This window comes from Thermobia domestica, chromosome 3 (genome assembly GCF_964235325.1).
Source record: "Thermobia domestica chromosome 3, izTheDome1.hap1.1, whole genome shotgun sequence".
NCBI lineage: Eukaryota > Metazoa > Arthropoda > Insecta > Zygentoma > Lepismatidae > Thermobia > Thermobia domestica.
The window spans coordinates 150454242-150471190 of record NC_137456.1 but is presented as its reverse complement, the minus strand read 5'-3'; the positions used below and the strand labels follow the sequence as shown (position 1 = coordinate 150471190).

The 16949-nt window shown below is 36.6% G+C and overlaps 1 protein-coding gene across 7 annotated transcripts in view; it reads right to left on the bottom strand.

Annotated features, from left to right (window-relative positions):
- Nucleotides 1–16949, bottom strand: part of LOC145680806 (uncharacterized) — a 331282-nt gene that overhangs the window by 57310 nt on the left and 257023 nt on the right. For 6 of the 7 annotated variants that reach the window (XM_081751877.1, XM_081751876.1, XM_081751871.1 and 3 more), the window contains 3 exons: nucleotides 15443–15556; nucleotides 14048–14173; nucleotides 10464–10553 (listed from right to left, as the gene is read on the bottom strand). In XM_081751877.1, coding sequence (XP_081608003.1) covers nucleotides 10464–10553; nucleotides 14048–14173; nucleotides 15443–15556 — 330 coding nt within the window. The remainder of the gene's footprint in view (nucleotides 1–10463; nucleotides 10554–14047; nucleotides 14174–15442; nucleotides 15557–16949) is intronic. The other variant, XM_081751874.1, reaches the window with a different exon arrangement.

Below are 16949 nucleotides of genomic sequence, written 5' to 3'. Positions count from 1 at the left end.
TTGCTATAGAAACTATTTTTTCTTTCAGGATAACGTCATATATCCAAAACTAAGCAAATCCTTGAGTTGCTTTTAAGTTAAACGTCCCTTTCAGCGGCGATGCTATGTGAGATACTGATTAACGTAGAATCCGAACCACATGAGCTCCCTCTGGGAATCGAACCCGCGTCTCCCACGCCAAAGGCGCGTACGCTAACCGCTTAGCCACGAAGGAGCCCCGAAGCAAATTTTTACGTAGTTTTAATTGCTATACAGAGAATAGTAGAAAGAACATATAAAGAAATAAGGATCACACCCAAATTCAATATCCACCCTCCACAGAGCTGACTACATCTACAAGAGCGAGTTGTCAGGTATAAAAGGAATTGAATTAAATTTAATTACAGCTAACTGGCATCTTGGCTTATGCTGTTAGAAAGAGATGAGGGAAGGTAGCTGCCAGTTCAGGGCTATTTTAATACAGATACTTTCCCGATATCGCCTCGTAGACGAAAACAGTGTACTGTCATTTTCCTACATCAAATAAATAGTGTCAGGAGAAAGTACTGGAACGCTCAGAAACAGATAACACACTCATATTTTACTCATCTGTCCATTCTCTTATATTTTTCAACAATTCGCTTAAAAGAAAAAAAATAGAGCATGACTTCAACGGTCAGTTGTGACATCAAAATACATTAATGTTGATGTGCAAATTTCCAACCATTTTATAATAGACTTTTATGTTTGAAATACAAATAAAAATATCGTATTGCTGTTTTGTCTTTTGTCGGTTCACCTAGAAAACCAAATCTAAGCGTGCGATATCAAATAAAACTGTTGAAAGTTATATTAAAGTAATGTACAATAGGAATATTGATGAAGGTTACAAGCATATTATTTGAAGTGCGGGGATTCAAGAGGTCCCAATCCTTCCACGGACCCCCGCGCCGAGTCAAGGAGCTTTCGAAGACTGTTCTTGTTGAAAAATAAAATGAAATCTTTGAGTTTTACGTCCCACAGTTATGCCGGTTAGGCTAAAGGAGACGGTGATGATGAGTAATGAATGAAATGGTGGAATGAAGAAAGTGGGAGGAAACGGGAGAACCCCGAGGAAACCCACGCACACGATGTTTGTCCACCACAAAGTTCACTTGGCGGGGGCTGGAATCGAACCCGGAACCCCAAGCACCAGAGGTAAACGCTCTACCACTGAGCCACTAGTTTTATTGTTCATATGCTTGTCTTTATACAAAAAGTGTACAAGAACCAGACGACTCCTAGGGTAATACAATACAATTTGTCTTACATACAAGAAAAGGAAAATGTAAAATATAACAATAATCACGAAAAAAAAATAAATAAATAAAAACGAAAAGATAAACCTACATCATGAGTTGTAGCTTTTTAAAAAAAAAAAAACGAGAAGGAAGGAGGTTACTGCAACACCACTTCTAAAAACCTACTAAAATACTGCCTGTCCAACTCGGGGGAAAAGAGCTTTCGGCGAGTGCGTTTTAAAAAATCCAAGTAGGTGCGAGCATCCAGCAAAGGCACATGGCGATGGATATACACAATTGTACACGCCAGTATAAAGAGCACAGCGTGGTGTTTGGTCTGTGGAAAATAACGAAAATCCGGAAACAAAACATAGGATACTGTGAACTGGTGTGGAGGTCGACGACAAATTCGTCCTAAGAAGGACGTGAGACAGTTCCAGGTAGCTGGAGCACCCACACACTGATCGTACCGGTGGGATAGTGTATCTTCTTTGGCGCATCGAGAACAGAGTGGGTCAGGAACACGTTTCAGCTCAAATAAACGAGAGCGCGTAGGCACCAACTGATGCACCACTTGAAACCATTCAACCTGTAGGTATGAAGGTAATACCGGGGCAAAGATATTAGCCCATACCTGTGACCACGTAGTCTGAGGATATCGGTGAGGAATTCGGAGAATAATCTGATCGTTAGACAACGAGAGAAGGAAGTTATACAAAGTGCGAGAATTGTATCCCGTAGGGCAGAGAACCACACCACTGTATGTCCAATAACGTATTAGTGAAGTAATGTACGTCGGACAACAATCAGCAAAGTTAATAAACGGGGGGCTCACAGGGAATTCATAACTAGGCCAAAAACATCGTATCCATTGCTGTGTGAAGGATTCGTTAATAGCAACTGCAGCGTAGAAATCGAGCATAAACAGAGTTTGACATTTCAATCTGAGATGTACTAGACCCAGCCCTCCCTGTGAACGGGGAAGATAGAGTTCTGCACGTGGAATACGAAAATAGAAGCCACGCCATATATTCAAACCGCTTAGCGAACAATTCCGGTAAGGGGAAAATTCGAGCCTGGTACCACAGCTTGGGTGCAATGTAAATATTGATAAAGTGAATACGATGAATTAAATGAAGGCGACGGAAACGCTGTGAAAACAAAACCTGCCGAATTTGTAACAACAACGGGGACCAAATCCCCTCGAAAAGGGGAGTAGGTTGTGACGTAAACGGGATACATAAGATCTTCAAGGAAGTGACGTGAGGTACACACGGCACCCCGGGCTCGTTAGCAGGTAAATGAAAACCATTGAACTGTAATAGATTAGTTTTCTTTACATTATACTGTAATCCGGAACAAAGTGCAAAACGTTGCAACACTGCAAAAACCCGCGCCATAAGAACAGGATCCACTCCGGTGATGGTGACGTCATCCGCATATCCGAATATATTTTGACTCAAGAAACGGGAGGGTTCAGGGGGGTGCAGGGTGGCCAACTGTCGAAGTAAAGGATCTAATGCGAGTGCAAAAAGTATCGTTGACAAAGAACATCCTTGTCTTAATCCACGTTTCAGTGGAATAAGAGGGGACAGGTGTCCGTTAATCTGTATACGGAAATTGGCTGTGGTATATAAACTGTTAATTACTGTGCGGAAGGCTAAAGGAAACCTCCAGGCTTCCAGCATCTGCAACAAAAAACTGTGATCCAAACTGTCGTACACTTTTTCTAAATCTACAGCTAATGCACCCGCAGGCACCTGCCGAAAATGAAAATAAGCAAAAATATCGCGCAAAGAGCGAAGAGTATATGAAAGGTTATGCGTAGCATGGAGTGCTGCCTGATAAGGACTAATGTAGTGACGGATGATTGGTCGAAGTCGGGCTGTAAGCACTTTAGTGAACAACTTAAGATCGACGGGCAATAAAGAAATAGGTCGATAGTCCTGAACATAATGCGCTGCGCGGGATTTCGGAATGAGGACTAAGATAGCGGTATTACGACCCACTGTTTCGCCTTGTAACCAAGCATTGAATAAAGCGGTAATAGAGGGACTGAGGTGAGACCAATACTGTTTATAAAACTGGATATTTAATCCGTCTTCTCCGGGGGCACTACTGCCCTTTGCCCGCCTGAGGACTGCGAAAATTCCCTCCGCACTAATGGGATTGATCAATGTCTGACACTCGTCATCCGTGAGATGGTGAGATAACGTGGACAAAACTCTGGGGCATATGAGTAGTCTATGGGACGAGCAAAGTCTGTATAGTAGCGCGTGAACTCTTGTAAAATCTGCGAACAATTAGTAGTAGTAGTGCCATCTCCCAGAATGAGAGAATGGATGGCGGTGGAACGCCGTTGTCGCAAAATCCAATCAACGTGATAAATAGTTATAGTCTCCTCCGGAAAGCGATGATAAAAGTCTTCCCACAAATACGCACTAATCGACGTGTGGGAGTAAATAGTTTTCAATCGGTGTTTGATACCGTTAATACAAGCCAGGTTCACCAGAGAAGGCGGAGCATTCCAAAATTCACAGAGAGCTTGATATAAAAATTCATGTAAATGGTGGTCGTCTTCCCTCGCGACCCGCCCTTGCCATTGAAAAAACTGCGTAATTTAGGTTTACAATATAAATTCCACCAAGAAATAACAGAGGGGTAGTACCGCTGCATGCTGCACCAATAAGGTAAGCGACGCGAGAATTCCTCTACAACCTGCGGGCGAGACATGATGTCATTATTAATCTTCCAATAAGAAGGGCCCCGAGCCGGTGGTAGCAAGAAAGGCATTTTAAAGGCTACTTCAATCGCGGCATGATCGGACAGCGCCACAGGAATTGTATTTTGTTGTATCACCGCAGTGCATAAACTCTCTGAAATGTAAGCGCGGTCGATTCTACTCTTCGTCGTAGTAGTGCAGTGGGTGAATACATGCTTAGAGTTTGACACAACTAAAGCGTCTTTTAACTTTAGGACACGAATAAGCTCTGACAAAGTAGGACAAGGCGTGGTAGGCGTCAGAGAATCTCGGGGATCTACAATTGCATTGAAATCTCCGGCAATTATGCAATGAGGAATTCCCGGAGGAAGTAAAGAAGGAATGGTAGTTGCATAAAACTCGTTCCTCTCTTTTGTACGTGTAAAGCCAGAATGACCATATAATGCTATAAAACAAATGTTCTGAATATAACAACGTATAGCCCTTCCTTCGGGAGCTAACACAACACGATCATAACTCAGACCCTTTCGCACCAAAATCGCAACCCCAGTCTCTTGGTCGCGGTTAATAATAACTTGATAATTGGTAAGAAAATCCAAAGATGTAAGCAGAGAACTTATTTCTTGTAGAAAACACACGTCTGGTCGGCGGCTTTCGATGAACTGTTTTAGAAGGGCCTTATTATGATCGGAACTGATTCTATGAATATTGAGTGATATTAACTTAAATGAATTTACTGTTAACATTATAAAAGCACTCAAAAAGAAAACTATAACAAAAAGAAAAAAGCACTTACAAAGGTGAAAGGAATTCTTTCCCATGAACACTAGTAAAGTGACGCATTTTGAGACGAATAGAAAACAAACCGAGTGAACTTTCCTGTACGAACACAAAAACTAACACTGCCAAATACCTCATAACAGACAATGCGGACGAAGCCCTGGAAAGCAGGTGTGAAGGTCAATAGCGAAGAGTAAACACACCACGCCTCAGGGCAATTCTGAGTCAGATATTGCCCGATGTTGTGATCGTAATTCGCGTGGCTCAGCTTGGTCTATCCCTCGTGTAACATCAAGGGCACACTGTTCCTTCTTTCGTGTAGACGTTCGAGTAACTTTCCTTCTTTTTTGTTGTGAAGAAAAATCAGCTTGCACAGAAGTAACAGTATGTTCAGTTGAAGACGGGACATTATTGTCTTGCACTTCAGACGAAGAACCAGACTGAACTGTTAACACTTCCTGCTCTGACAGACGAGTTGAGTCAAGTTCCATGAAATCCACAGGCGTATTCTGTAAAGGCGGGGGTCGTAGTTTCACTTCAGAATCTTCCATAACTAGGACATTATTTGTTAGAGATGAATTCAATTTGGGGGTTCGTCCTAACACTGGAAACTCGGTGGTATCAGTCAATGAAGGCAAGCCTGAGGAACTCTGAGCAGGGGCCCGGGGGGCAGGGACAGAGAGCGAAGGCGAGCCAGAAGAGGGAAAAGAGCGATGCACTTTGTCAATCTCCGTCATGTGTACAGACGTCTGTTCAGGGGCGGCCGTAGTTGGTTTTGCGTTCTTCAAAGGACACGTGGCTATCGTGTGAAAATTGCTCTGACATCTGAAACAAGTAATAGGCTACCCTTCATAAGACACACTCACCTTACAACCGTGCACTATGATACGGGTCGGTATATGCTTATGTATTTCCATATGAACAATACGTACGCCACTGTCTATGCCAGGGGGAAAAGGGGCACTCCATAATGGTGGTTCCACTTTGCGCACTTTACCATAACTTTTGAAATGATCTTCTACGAATGATAATGGTAATTCCAGAGGAAAGTCGTATATACGCACCGACCGAATGGGGTCATCAGCGGGGACGATCCTTACTGTGCTTGTTTCCCCAGACACATGCGTGAATTCTACAGACGAAGGAGTTGTTGCTGCGAAATGTTCATAGGCTTGTAAATCTTTAAACTTAATATATATGCTATATGATTCCGCATGTAACTGGAGCGCACAAATGTTGTCGAAGATACGAGGAAACTTATTTTCCAACCACTGATATACTTGACTAGCATTAGGTTTTACATTTCTATATCGTCGGTCAAATATTAATTGAAATTGTAAGTCCTTCTTATATTCCATACTACTACAAGCTATTGAACTCCAAAACACTGTACACACAGGGTGAGAATTCACCGAATACACTAAAGCACAAACTTGTGGAAGAAGCACGAGTCTTTTCAACTAACGTATGAGTAGCGATATCAGGCACTCTAATGGGACCAACACTACTCACGATGTGAACAGCTCGAGACGACGAGCTCAACGGCCACCGTGGCCCCACTGTTCTTGTTAAATATAAACTTATTACATAATGTAACTTTATCATGCCGTCAAGTCTAGGAGACTTAGTAGTGGCTAAAATTCCACTCAAGTTGTTTTTCCTCAGATGCAAGTAGATGTGGAATGGTACCTTTACAGCAGGCCAAACGGTTGTTTCTAATTCATTCTATTCTATTGAGTGTAACAAATGTAATCTCTCTCTAGACTTCAGATAGTATATTTAGGACGCAGAGTCTATCACGCAATTAGAAATAGGAAAAGAATTGACAAAAGTGAAAGTGGATTATGCTGCAAATTATTTTTGAAATTATTGTAAATAAAGCATAAATTCAATCATATATGTACTACGACTTACAATTAAAATAAAGACGTCTTTTTAAATTAGCCCTAATGCGAAATGAATTTCTCTACCCTCCTCCCGTATTAAATCTATGTCATATTTATATACAAAATATTAGTTTAATGAAATATCAGAACTCGATACACTCCACGTAGGTATAATAAACATACAATTTCTGTTTTAAAAAAATAACAAATTTCCAATTTAAAAAAATGTTGACAATTATTGATACATAAGCAATAGCATAGTGGAATAGATCAAAGATACGAACATATGGAAAGGTTGTTACTATCAACATTTTCTAATGTCTGACGAAGCCATGAATTCAGAGTTCTTAAGGTAGAAAATAAATAAATAAAAATTTTCTAGATTTACATACCATAATTATGAACTTTGGACTAAAAGGAACGACTGAATGAAGAAAGTGAGTTATTATGAGGAGTGCTGGGATGAGAGTTTAGGAACGCCCTGAGTAAACCCATGGACACCGTGTTGTCCGCCAAAAATTCACATGGTCTGGGCTCGAACCAGGCTCCTTTCGCACCAGAGGTGAATCCTTTAGAGCCACCTTATCCCATCCCTCAGAAATCAATATGAATAATTATATGATATGATAATTACAGGGGAGGTTTTTACACCACTTACGCAAAACTAATCGTGGGTACGCTATTGATATTAAAGCATGCAAGCAAATGAAAATATTTTTAAGAGTAACAAGAAAATTAATCGTTCTGAGGGGAATTTTCAGGCCACTTGTCCCGCCAAACACCAGAATACTACGTATTTCTTTTTTCGTTTGCCTTGACCTCATATACCGTAATTTATTTATATTTCTGTTCGAATCATTCTACGGAAGTGCTGGAAGGTAATTTTTTCTCAATGAAGGACGAGAACGATCGAGTCGAAGGCAAGATTAATGATCTTTGGGGATGTTTGTTTATTACACATGTCCACCGCCCGCAATACCGACTATTCAAAGAGAAAGGAAAATAAAAAAGTGGCAGCTACCTGACTTGTCATAAATATGTCGGTAGGATACCTCTGACTGTGCAGAAAAGGCGCCCAGATGAATTTGATATATCAATTCTGTGGGTAAAAAGTCGTTTGTCCTCTTGGTTATTAAGAAAGGGAATATTTGTTTCTCTCTTTCTCACCTACAGGCTATGAAACGATTTTTTTGGTTTTTCTCTACATAATGTCATTACTATCGATGATACAAATAATAATAATATTAGAACATGTATATACATATCTGAATACTAAAAAAAAAATATTTCTTTACTTGTCAACTGCCGGTTTCGATCGTCGAGAAGTCTAGAAGGCAAGGAAGGACGTCTTTGACGAGGTTCTGGGTTGAAGTTCCGAAGGAGCAACTATTTGGGCTCGAGCTAAAAATTGTTATAAGGTGCCAGTCAAACATGTTCAAAACTGATTGTCCCGGGTTTAGGGTTGTCAATGACTGGAGCAGTTCGGCTCACTATCTAGCCGGACCGACAAGTGAGCCGAACCAACAGCTCACTCAACCGTGTCGGCTCGAGCCCTCAGAAGCTGATCTCAAAAGTTCTCTTTGAAAAGTTTTTAATGTCCTTTCTTATATTAACGTACACAGCACTACAGGCAAAATAATTATTTTATGATTTTAGTCTTTTAAATCCTTAGATAGTGCCTTGATTTGTTAACATTTTCATTGGAGAAAATATATACCAATGATAATTAACCTTTTTTTACTCTTACTGATCGCATGTAATTGACTAGAAATTGGGTAATTTTGAATAATATGGGCACATTAAAAACAAAATGATAAAATGTTTCATTGATATCAAAACATAATTTGACAGAAACATGAAATATCTTGTCTAGAGTTCAATCAGTTGGTTAAGTTACTTTAAAATGTAACGGGTTACTTTGTAAACTTTTCCTTATATACAGTATATGACGCAAATTACACAAGTTGTTACTAATATATTTCACAGTCAAGTAATGCTGCTTCTTCGCTACTAAATGGCAAATATACTTGCCTTCTTTATGTGAGGTCCTTCTATTATACTTGCCTTCTATTATCGGCGAGTTTGCTTGCCTCAGTTTTAACAAGCAGTAGGACCAAATTTATTATTATTTTAATCGATTTTCTGTATGTATAGAAAGCTTTTAAAGTTAAGGAGACGATTTAGAGTACCAGGGTCATACCCAAACGAGCGGCAAGGGACCCATCGCCCCATCCACCTGAACCAATGAAAACTACTAAACACTGGTTCAATCCGTTTATTTTTCAAGATTATTAAACAAGAAATTTATCGAGTTGGAAATTTACACCTGACTGTACAAGAACTTGGTTTGTAATAGTCTTTTCAGTCAAACCAAGGATTTCTTTAAACGAGAATCCAGATACAAGAAACCCACTGAGCCGGATATACAGTAATTTCGTAAAACCGATATCTGACCTCTAGCGAACAAAATTCGGTCCATTTGATCGTGTTGTATGATTTGTACCGACTCTAATGGCGCAAAATTTTTTTAAATGGATCGGCTCACGGCTTGTTCACTGCAGAGATGATATCAGAATGACCGTTCACATGTCACGCCTACCGAGCCGACGCTTCACCTCAAACGAGCCGGATCGAGCCGATGGCTCATTCCAGTCTAGCCAGCTCGAGCCGACAGCTCACCTGAGCCGAACCGAACCGAGCTGGTTGCTTACCCAAAAGGGAGCCAGCTCGAGTCGATGGCTCAGTCAACCGAGCCGGCTCGAGCTGTTCACTCAGTTGAACTGGATCGAGCCAATTGGATTGATATCACTACTCGGGTTGGGCTTCTGTTTGGGCTCAAAAATTCGACCGTGCAAGTCTCAGCCTTGATGGTAAGAATTATTGTCAGAGTGGCCCAAAAGTAGGTATACAGACCAGCATCGATCAAATATGACATTTAAATTTATTAAGATAATGCATTTATTTACTTCAGTCTGTTCAAAGCTTCAGATATAAGTGAAAAGACATTAAGAACAAACAATGAAGAAACTGAGTTAATACCTGTGGGGAAAATAAGAAAATGATATAAAATGCCATGAGCCGATCAGTACTGGACTGTATACCTACTTTTGGGCCACCCTGTATTGTCATTATGCTCACGACATTTGAGGCTGTCTCATTATCAAGACGAGACGAGATGCGAGCAGTGTCCCCTTTAATGAGCAACACTAAAAATATTACATATTACTGCTTCCATTTCCCATGGCTTTCACTTTCCAGTCTAATCAGGCCATGATATCGAAACGAGTTAAAACGAGCTAAATGAGCGAGCCATTTATCAAACTCGACTCGACTCGTAACTCGACCTCAAAAACAGTGACTCGGCTCGTAACTCGACTCGAGAAAATTACCTTTGACTCGACTCGTGCCCATCCCCATTTATGTGGAAAGATTAAAATTGTCCACCTTGTATATATATTTGAATTAAGTGATTTCAGTCGAATCCACCTATCAGGAAACTTCGAGATATTACTGTGAATTATTTCAAAGTAAAATTATCTTAACAACACCTAATTGCATCCCAAACTTTAGGTGACTGGTGGAGGAACGTGTATTTTATCCTATTTGTACTACAACATGAAGCAAAAATAAATATTAATCAGAGCTAAAGAAAAAATCATTTTAATTAAACGATGATTTAGATTAGATTAGGAAAGTATATTGTTCTAGAGTTTAACTAAATTTTAACGTCAGTATATTTGTTCACTTTTGGATTAAATTATATTTAATTAGATTGCACAATCAACATATTACTTCAGTTCATTTTATAGTGCTCACCAGAGTTATTGATGGTACTTGGGATTGTAATATTAATGCCTTCAATCATACTGATATTACTAGGGCGTGGTTCTGATTTATTGCTTGCATCTGCAAAATAAAATGAATATAAAAAGGACGTAATAATTACAAGTAAAAAATAACAACGTACATTTAAATACACAATTAAAATTATGTCAAGTACATCTACTGAAGAACTTAGTTTGTTAGAATGGCTCTAATTTCCTCAATATTAAGTATCGAAATAATTGAGAGTTCTATAATTGGATCACCCTTAAATATAAGCAGCATCCAACTGAATTTTTAATATATCAAATAGATATTCTTTTGACCTCCTTTCTGTCTATACAATTAGAATATGCATGTTCAACAAAACCTCAATTCGATTCCCAGTAAGAGCTTAAGTGGTTCAGATCTCACGTTAAGCTCTCGGTTCAAGTCTCACACAAGTTCGGTGTTGGGAAGAAACGTTAACCCTCCGTTAACCGTTAATTGTAACATCGAGGCACGCGCGCGGAGTCTCATTCCGCAATATTTATTTATAGGCCTATATCTTAATTTTAATATGTATTTTGTTTTGATGCGACATTAAACTGTTTTATATTTTCTTTGCAACGTTTTTGACAATTGCACATGTATATTTTACAGCACAAATTCTTACACAGTTCTAAGAAAACTAAAATTTCTCTATTCGCGGAGTGTGACTCCGCGGCGTGTGCGACGGCGGGTTAAACTACAAAACCTCTTTACCAATGGGAGTTCCTTTAATTGAAGGAATATTTTCGTCAAATCAAATCGAACTTAAAGTAAGTATTTCGTTCCATATTTCCAATCTATCAATAGTTACCTAGTACTTTCTTTCTAAGGTAAGACATATGAATGTAAAAACTAAAACTATGACTTTGTGTCATTTGTCTTCAAACATTTTGTTATATGTTCAATTCATAATTATTTATTTGAACTTTGAAGCTACATAGGTACCAATTGCTCTGCACTACTTTAAATCAAGATGTTACAAATTTAAGTACTGTAAAATGTAAACTGTGCCGTTAAACAATTAAATATTAGATATGTGTTATTTAATTATTACAATAACCTATAGCTGTATGATCTTTTATGTTGTAATCATATTCTAAAATATTGCCACACACTTCACTTTAATATATAGTATATTTTTGAAACTGTAAATTGGAAATTAAAATTTATTTACTTGAAATAAATCTCATAGTTAACCAAAGAAGAGTCACACTTCCTTAACTGAATTAAGTTAGCCATGACAAAACAGATGAATGTCTACCTTAAATGTCTGAACATAGTTAATATCATTAAAATAATCGTATATATATCTGACAAAATATTACCAATCACTATACTCAAAGAAGAATGTGTGATATCAAATGCTTTAAGTCCTTGTGTCCATACTATCGAAAAGTTGAATTTACAACTAAATGCATTATTAAAAACTGGGGCAATTTTAAAAAGACAAATTTAATAATTTTAGTATAATGAATAAAATAGTAGTAATATTACAACAAAATAACAGTTAATAATAATAATAATAATAATAATAATAATAATAATAATAAATTTGACAAAACAAAGAAATTACTCAATTATTCTTGTTATGTTGGCTTCTTCCATTCTTCTTCTTCTTCTTCTTATTATTATTATTATTATTATTATTATTATTATTATTATTATTATTATTATTATTATTATTATTATTATTATACATGCAGTTATTTGCTTTTGTAAGTTTTCTACAACCACTAATATTATCTTCGTTCATCTCTTCTCAAATTTTTCTTTTCTCCGTTTCCCTTGAATTTCGTCATGATCTAATCACTTAAATACTTTTCTTCTAGGTTTTTATTCAGGTTTGCTATTCTTAATGTACTAATATTTTTCACTCATTGTTTAGACTTTAGTTATTCAACACATCAATCCTAGAATTTTCATTTCATTTACCATTGTACAATTTAAGATTTCGCATTCTATTTGTATTCGATCACTGATTTTCCCATATGTAGTTCTTCAATTTATGGTAGATCCGAATAGTGTGAAGTGACCTACTACCTTAATCACTTTTCCGTAGAAAGTTAGGATAAGTCCATTGTTTACCATTCTATTACAACAAATGAACTGAATTACTGGATAGATATAAATCCACTCGCTCATCAGTAGAGCATGTACTTCTAGTAAAGATGGAAATATTACTTCTGCATTTGACCCGGTTGTTTGAAGGATTGAAATCTGAGTATTTTTCAGGCGAAACCAAGTAAGACAGAGTTTCTGATTATTTTCTCAAACCAAGTACAAAACGCTTAAACTCTGTAGATATCGTGTGGAAGCTACCAAATTGTTTTATGGGAGTTGTCACTGATATTCCTGGCCACTGGAAATTATTTATAGATTCCGGTTAATATACGCATTTGCTTCTTTAAATGGGTCCAAGTCATGATACGAAAACACCCCCACAGCACTGCAGAACCTGTTTTAGCTTGAACCACATCCTCCGCATATTGTCGGTGAGATACTTCTTCGTGGTTTTGATCGTCTCGACATCTGTAACACAGACAGAAACGGTCATCATGGACTACACCCTACTTTCCAACTTTACTACAGTCCACTAGCTGTTCTTATGTATATGGTAAGAGTACGCCTGATTGAAAAGCAGCCTCTTTCATGGTGTTCGACTCCAAATATGAATTTTGTCAATTCCTCTTTGCAAAGTTCATTTGGAAATGGATTGGAAAGGACTTGCATTCATGGACTGCAGCAGTTCCTGTTGAATTAGAAGTTAAAATAAGTTGGAGGAGAAGTAAATTTTGTTGATGCTTCCCGAATACTGTATTCGGTGGATTTGCTGAAACATGAAGTTGGATGTCATTCACGTATAGATGATATTTTGTATGGTTTATAGCTTTTGGAAGATCATAAGTATACAATAAGTAAAAGAGAGGGCCAAGTAATGTACATTGTGGTGCCCCTTGTTGTAATTATATCCATTAAAATGAATCATTTGTCATTAATGTTTGTGAATCCAAGTAAATGCAAATGAAATGAAATGAAATGTTTCAGTTTTACGTCCGACGATTATGCCCGTTAGGATAAAGGAGATGATATCCAAGTAAAAACGTTGGAGGAGAAGTTAAAATAAGAATTTAATTTAACTTTAATATATCAAAGTCAAGTCTCTGGAAGATTTTTGAGAAATCTAAAAACACCATACTTCTTAGTGTTCTTTCTTCGATTGCATTTCATACGTCGTCATATACTTTGATTAGAGCTATTGCAGTGCTATAATGTCCGCAAATCAGATTGAAAAGAATTCATCAGACTATTTTCGTGCAAGGAACTTGTTATTTACTGGCGAATAATAAGTTATATTCTAAACTATTTGATACTCCTGTAGTTATAATCTCAGGTCTTTAATCTCAGTGAAATGAAGGAGAGTGAACTTTAAAAAAGTGGCTATCTGTTGCTCAGGAAGTATGTCTTTATTAACGCCTGTGTTACAAATATCTTTATATGTTTGTTATAAGTAATTTGTAATATGTTACTAGAAAGCAAGCAATACTTACTACATTTCTCAGTATTTTCATCGCTTCCATCGTCACAATCGTGTTCACCATTACAAACAGCAAATTTTGGGATACATTCGCCTGTTTTACATTGGAATCCATCATCTCCACATCGTTGTTTCTCCACTAAAAAAGACACACATCAATATTTACGTGATTTACTTCTGAGAGGTAAAGAAGAATAATTACTGTTTTTCGCTTTGTAATAAGTGCTATTAAAAAGTGCGACACGTAAGTAGATACAGGCTAGTTAGAAAGTACTTAAAACTATTCGTAAATATATTACCTAGAAAATTACGTAAAAAGAAATTACTAGCTATTTGATACTGTATCATGATACCAAATTAGGGCTTCTGGACGTCCATGATTCACAGTTTAGCCTAAACAGTTTCGTATTAACATCATCTGCTACCTCAAATGTTGCTCAAAATTTTAAATTTCCAAATTTTTCTCCAAAACGTAAGTTACAGCATTCGTATCATAATTTAAAAATTATCGGCTTTATTAGTAATTTCGTTCAACTAGTACCATGATTTAGTCTGTTAATCACTTGTTTTAATTGTTGGCCTCTTATTGGATTAATTTTAGTATTTCACCAGAAAACAACTAAATATTGTATTTAGTATGAACATTTGGGAACCCTGAACTAAATATAAATATTAAAAAGTACTACATTTTGTGCGTACCTTCCTATAATTGCAGAGTAAACTTTTAAATATATGTAGTAACCATAGCTACATATTTCGAAACGTATATTGTTATATTTTTCATTGTTTGAGGTCAAAAATTATTGTTCAAATATTAATATTCCACCCACCTTTGATCACAACATTATCATTTAATTTATTACTAGGCTCTACGGCATAACTACCAGTGATATGACATTTTCAAATGTAGCAAATTTCAAATAAATAATGGTTAGACTTTTATGTAATAAGGTTTCTTTCCGGATGCAAATAAAATAATAGTGCGATACTTCCATACAAGAGAAAACGATGCAAATAAAGTCAATGATAATATTACATAGCCATACCCAAATTGCTATATAATTATTTCTAAATTTAAAAATGGAAGATTAATCTTATTTCACAAACCTTAAGTTAAGTATAATATTTCGACCAATTAACTATACATATAGTATTTTACAACCTATAATTTGTCAATAATGAAATAAATTGCAAATAAACTATTAGTGGTGCAACTGCAGGTAAATAAAAATCTATAATTCAATAATTTTGCACCATCAGAATTGAGACTTATTTTTATATTCCGTAAAGGAATTAATATATATCAAATGTTTGGGTATTAAATGTTTATAGTTTTCTTAAATTAGCTTATAAACGTTATCCTTATTTATATAAATTTATTTCATTTCCTATTTATTATGATCCTTACCTGTTTCACTATCTAAATTTAATAGTTGAACAGTTGATATATCCGGTTTACTTTCATTAAACTCACGGACATCGACATTAGGTTTTTCGTCGCCAAATGATTTAAAATCAGATACTTAAATAGACCAAAAACATTTTGTTTAGTAATTTATGGTTTTATTTTGTTCAATTAACATTAATTAAGAATACAAGTTATAAAACATTTGTTTGAAAATGTAAAAACCGAGGTAAGAACAGAAAATCATGAATTATTTGATAACATTTCCCTGCAAATATATCTTCCCTTAAGCAAAAATGTTTCTTGTTTTTGATTTGCACGTAACTTAATTGAATGTAGGTCAACTTTTCTTAACATTCTCGAACTGAATATGGAATTTGATTAAAGTTTGTAATTTTAACATATAATTTACTATTCGTTTTTAAGGAATTAGAAGTGCTTATACAAGGATTACTATCTAGAGGTGTGCTCATATAAAATTATCACGGGAACGAAGCTAACTTGGCAAGACTCCTGAAATTAAAAAAAAAAAAACAGTTAATGAAGTGGATTATTTGTTGTTGCAGCAGCAGGTAAATATAAATTTATAATCTAATAAATTAGCATAATCAGAATTGCACCTTATTTTTATATTCCGTAAAATAATAGTAAGTTAGGTGCAGATAAACACGCCATGTTAACAGTGTTGGATTTTTGTGGCCTTAATTTTCATTAAACACAAAAAAACAAGACATGTGCGTTACAAAGTATTCTTTCCCGCGTGTAGAAAAAAATGTGACAAAGATGCCACTCACTTCTATTCTGTACAAAGGTGAAACAAAAAAGTGTTACAAAACGGCATATTTACCAACACGTGCAAGTAATTATTCCAAGTCTGGGATACTACTAGAAACCTATAATAAATCTTGTAACTGCTTATACGAACTCAAAAATTACTACAGCATGACTGAAGCAAAAGATAAAATACCCAAAGTGCAAGATGAAGATAAAAAGGTAAAATGTAAAAACGATAATTTCCAAAGTTGAAATTAAGTCTCAAACTGAAAAGTTTTATTTCATAAGAAGAAAAAGAAACAGTGTCACTGTGTTGTGACTTTAAAAAAAAAGCTACACCGATATTGCGTGGAACATGTGGGACAAATGAAAACATCTTTGTCTTCTGCAGCCAGTCCTGCACAAGCCCAGGCGTATTTCGCTGCCTCATGCTTCGTATTGTTTTAATAGTCATGGAATCGCAAATTCTGAAGTTACACTTAGCAAAGTGTTCCTAGACGTACACAAAATAAGGCGTACATTGCTGTAAACAATCGACAATGTTTTGAATCTGTACGGGACTAATAACGGAATCTTACATCTATGGAAATAATAACGCCCTTCCACAGAACCTTCCCGAAGCAAACAACATTGCACGGCGTGGCGGTTTCGGCGTTGTCTCCCAGAGTATTCGTCAAATCGGACTTGTCCAGGACCGTGGCAAATATTGGAGGCGCATTTAAACGGATTTCGTCGG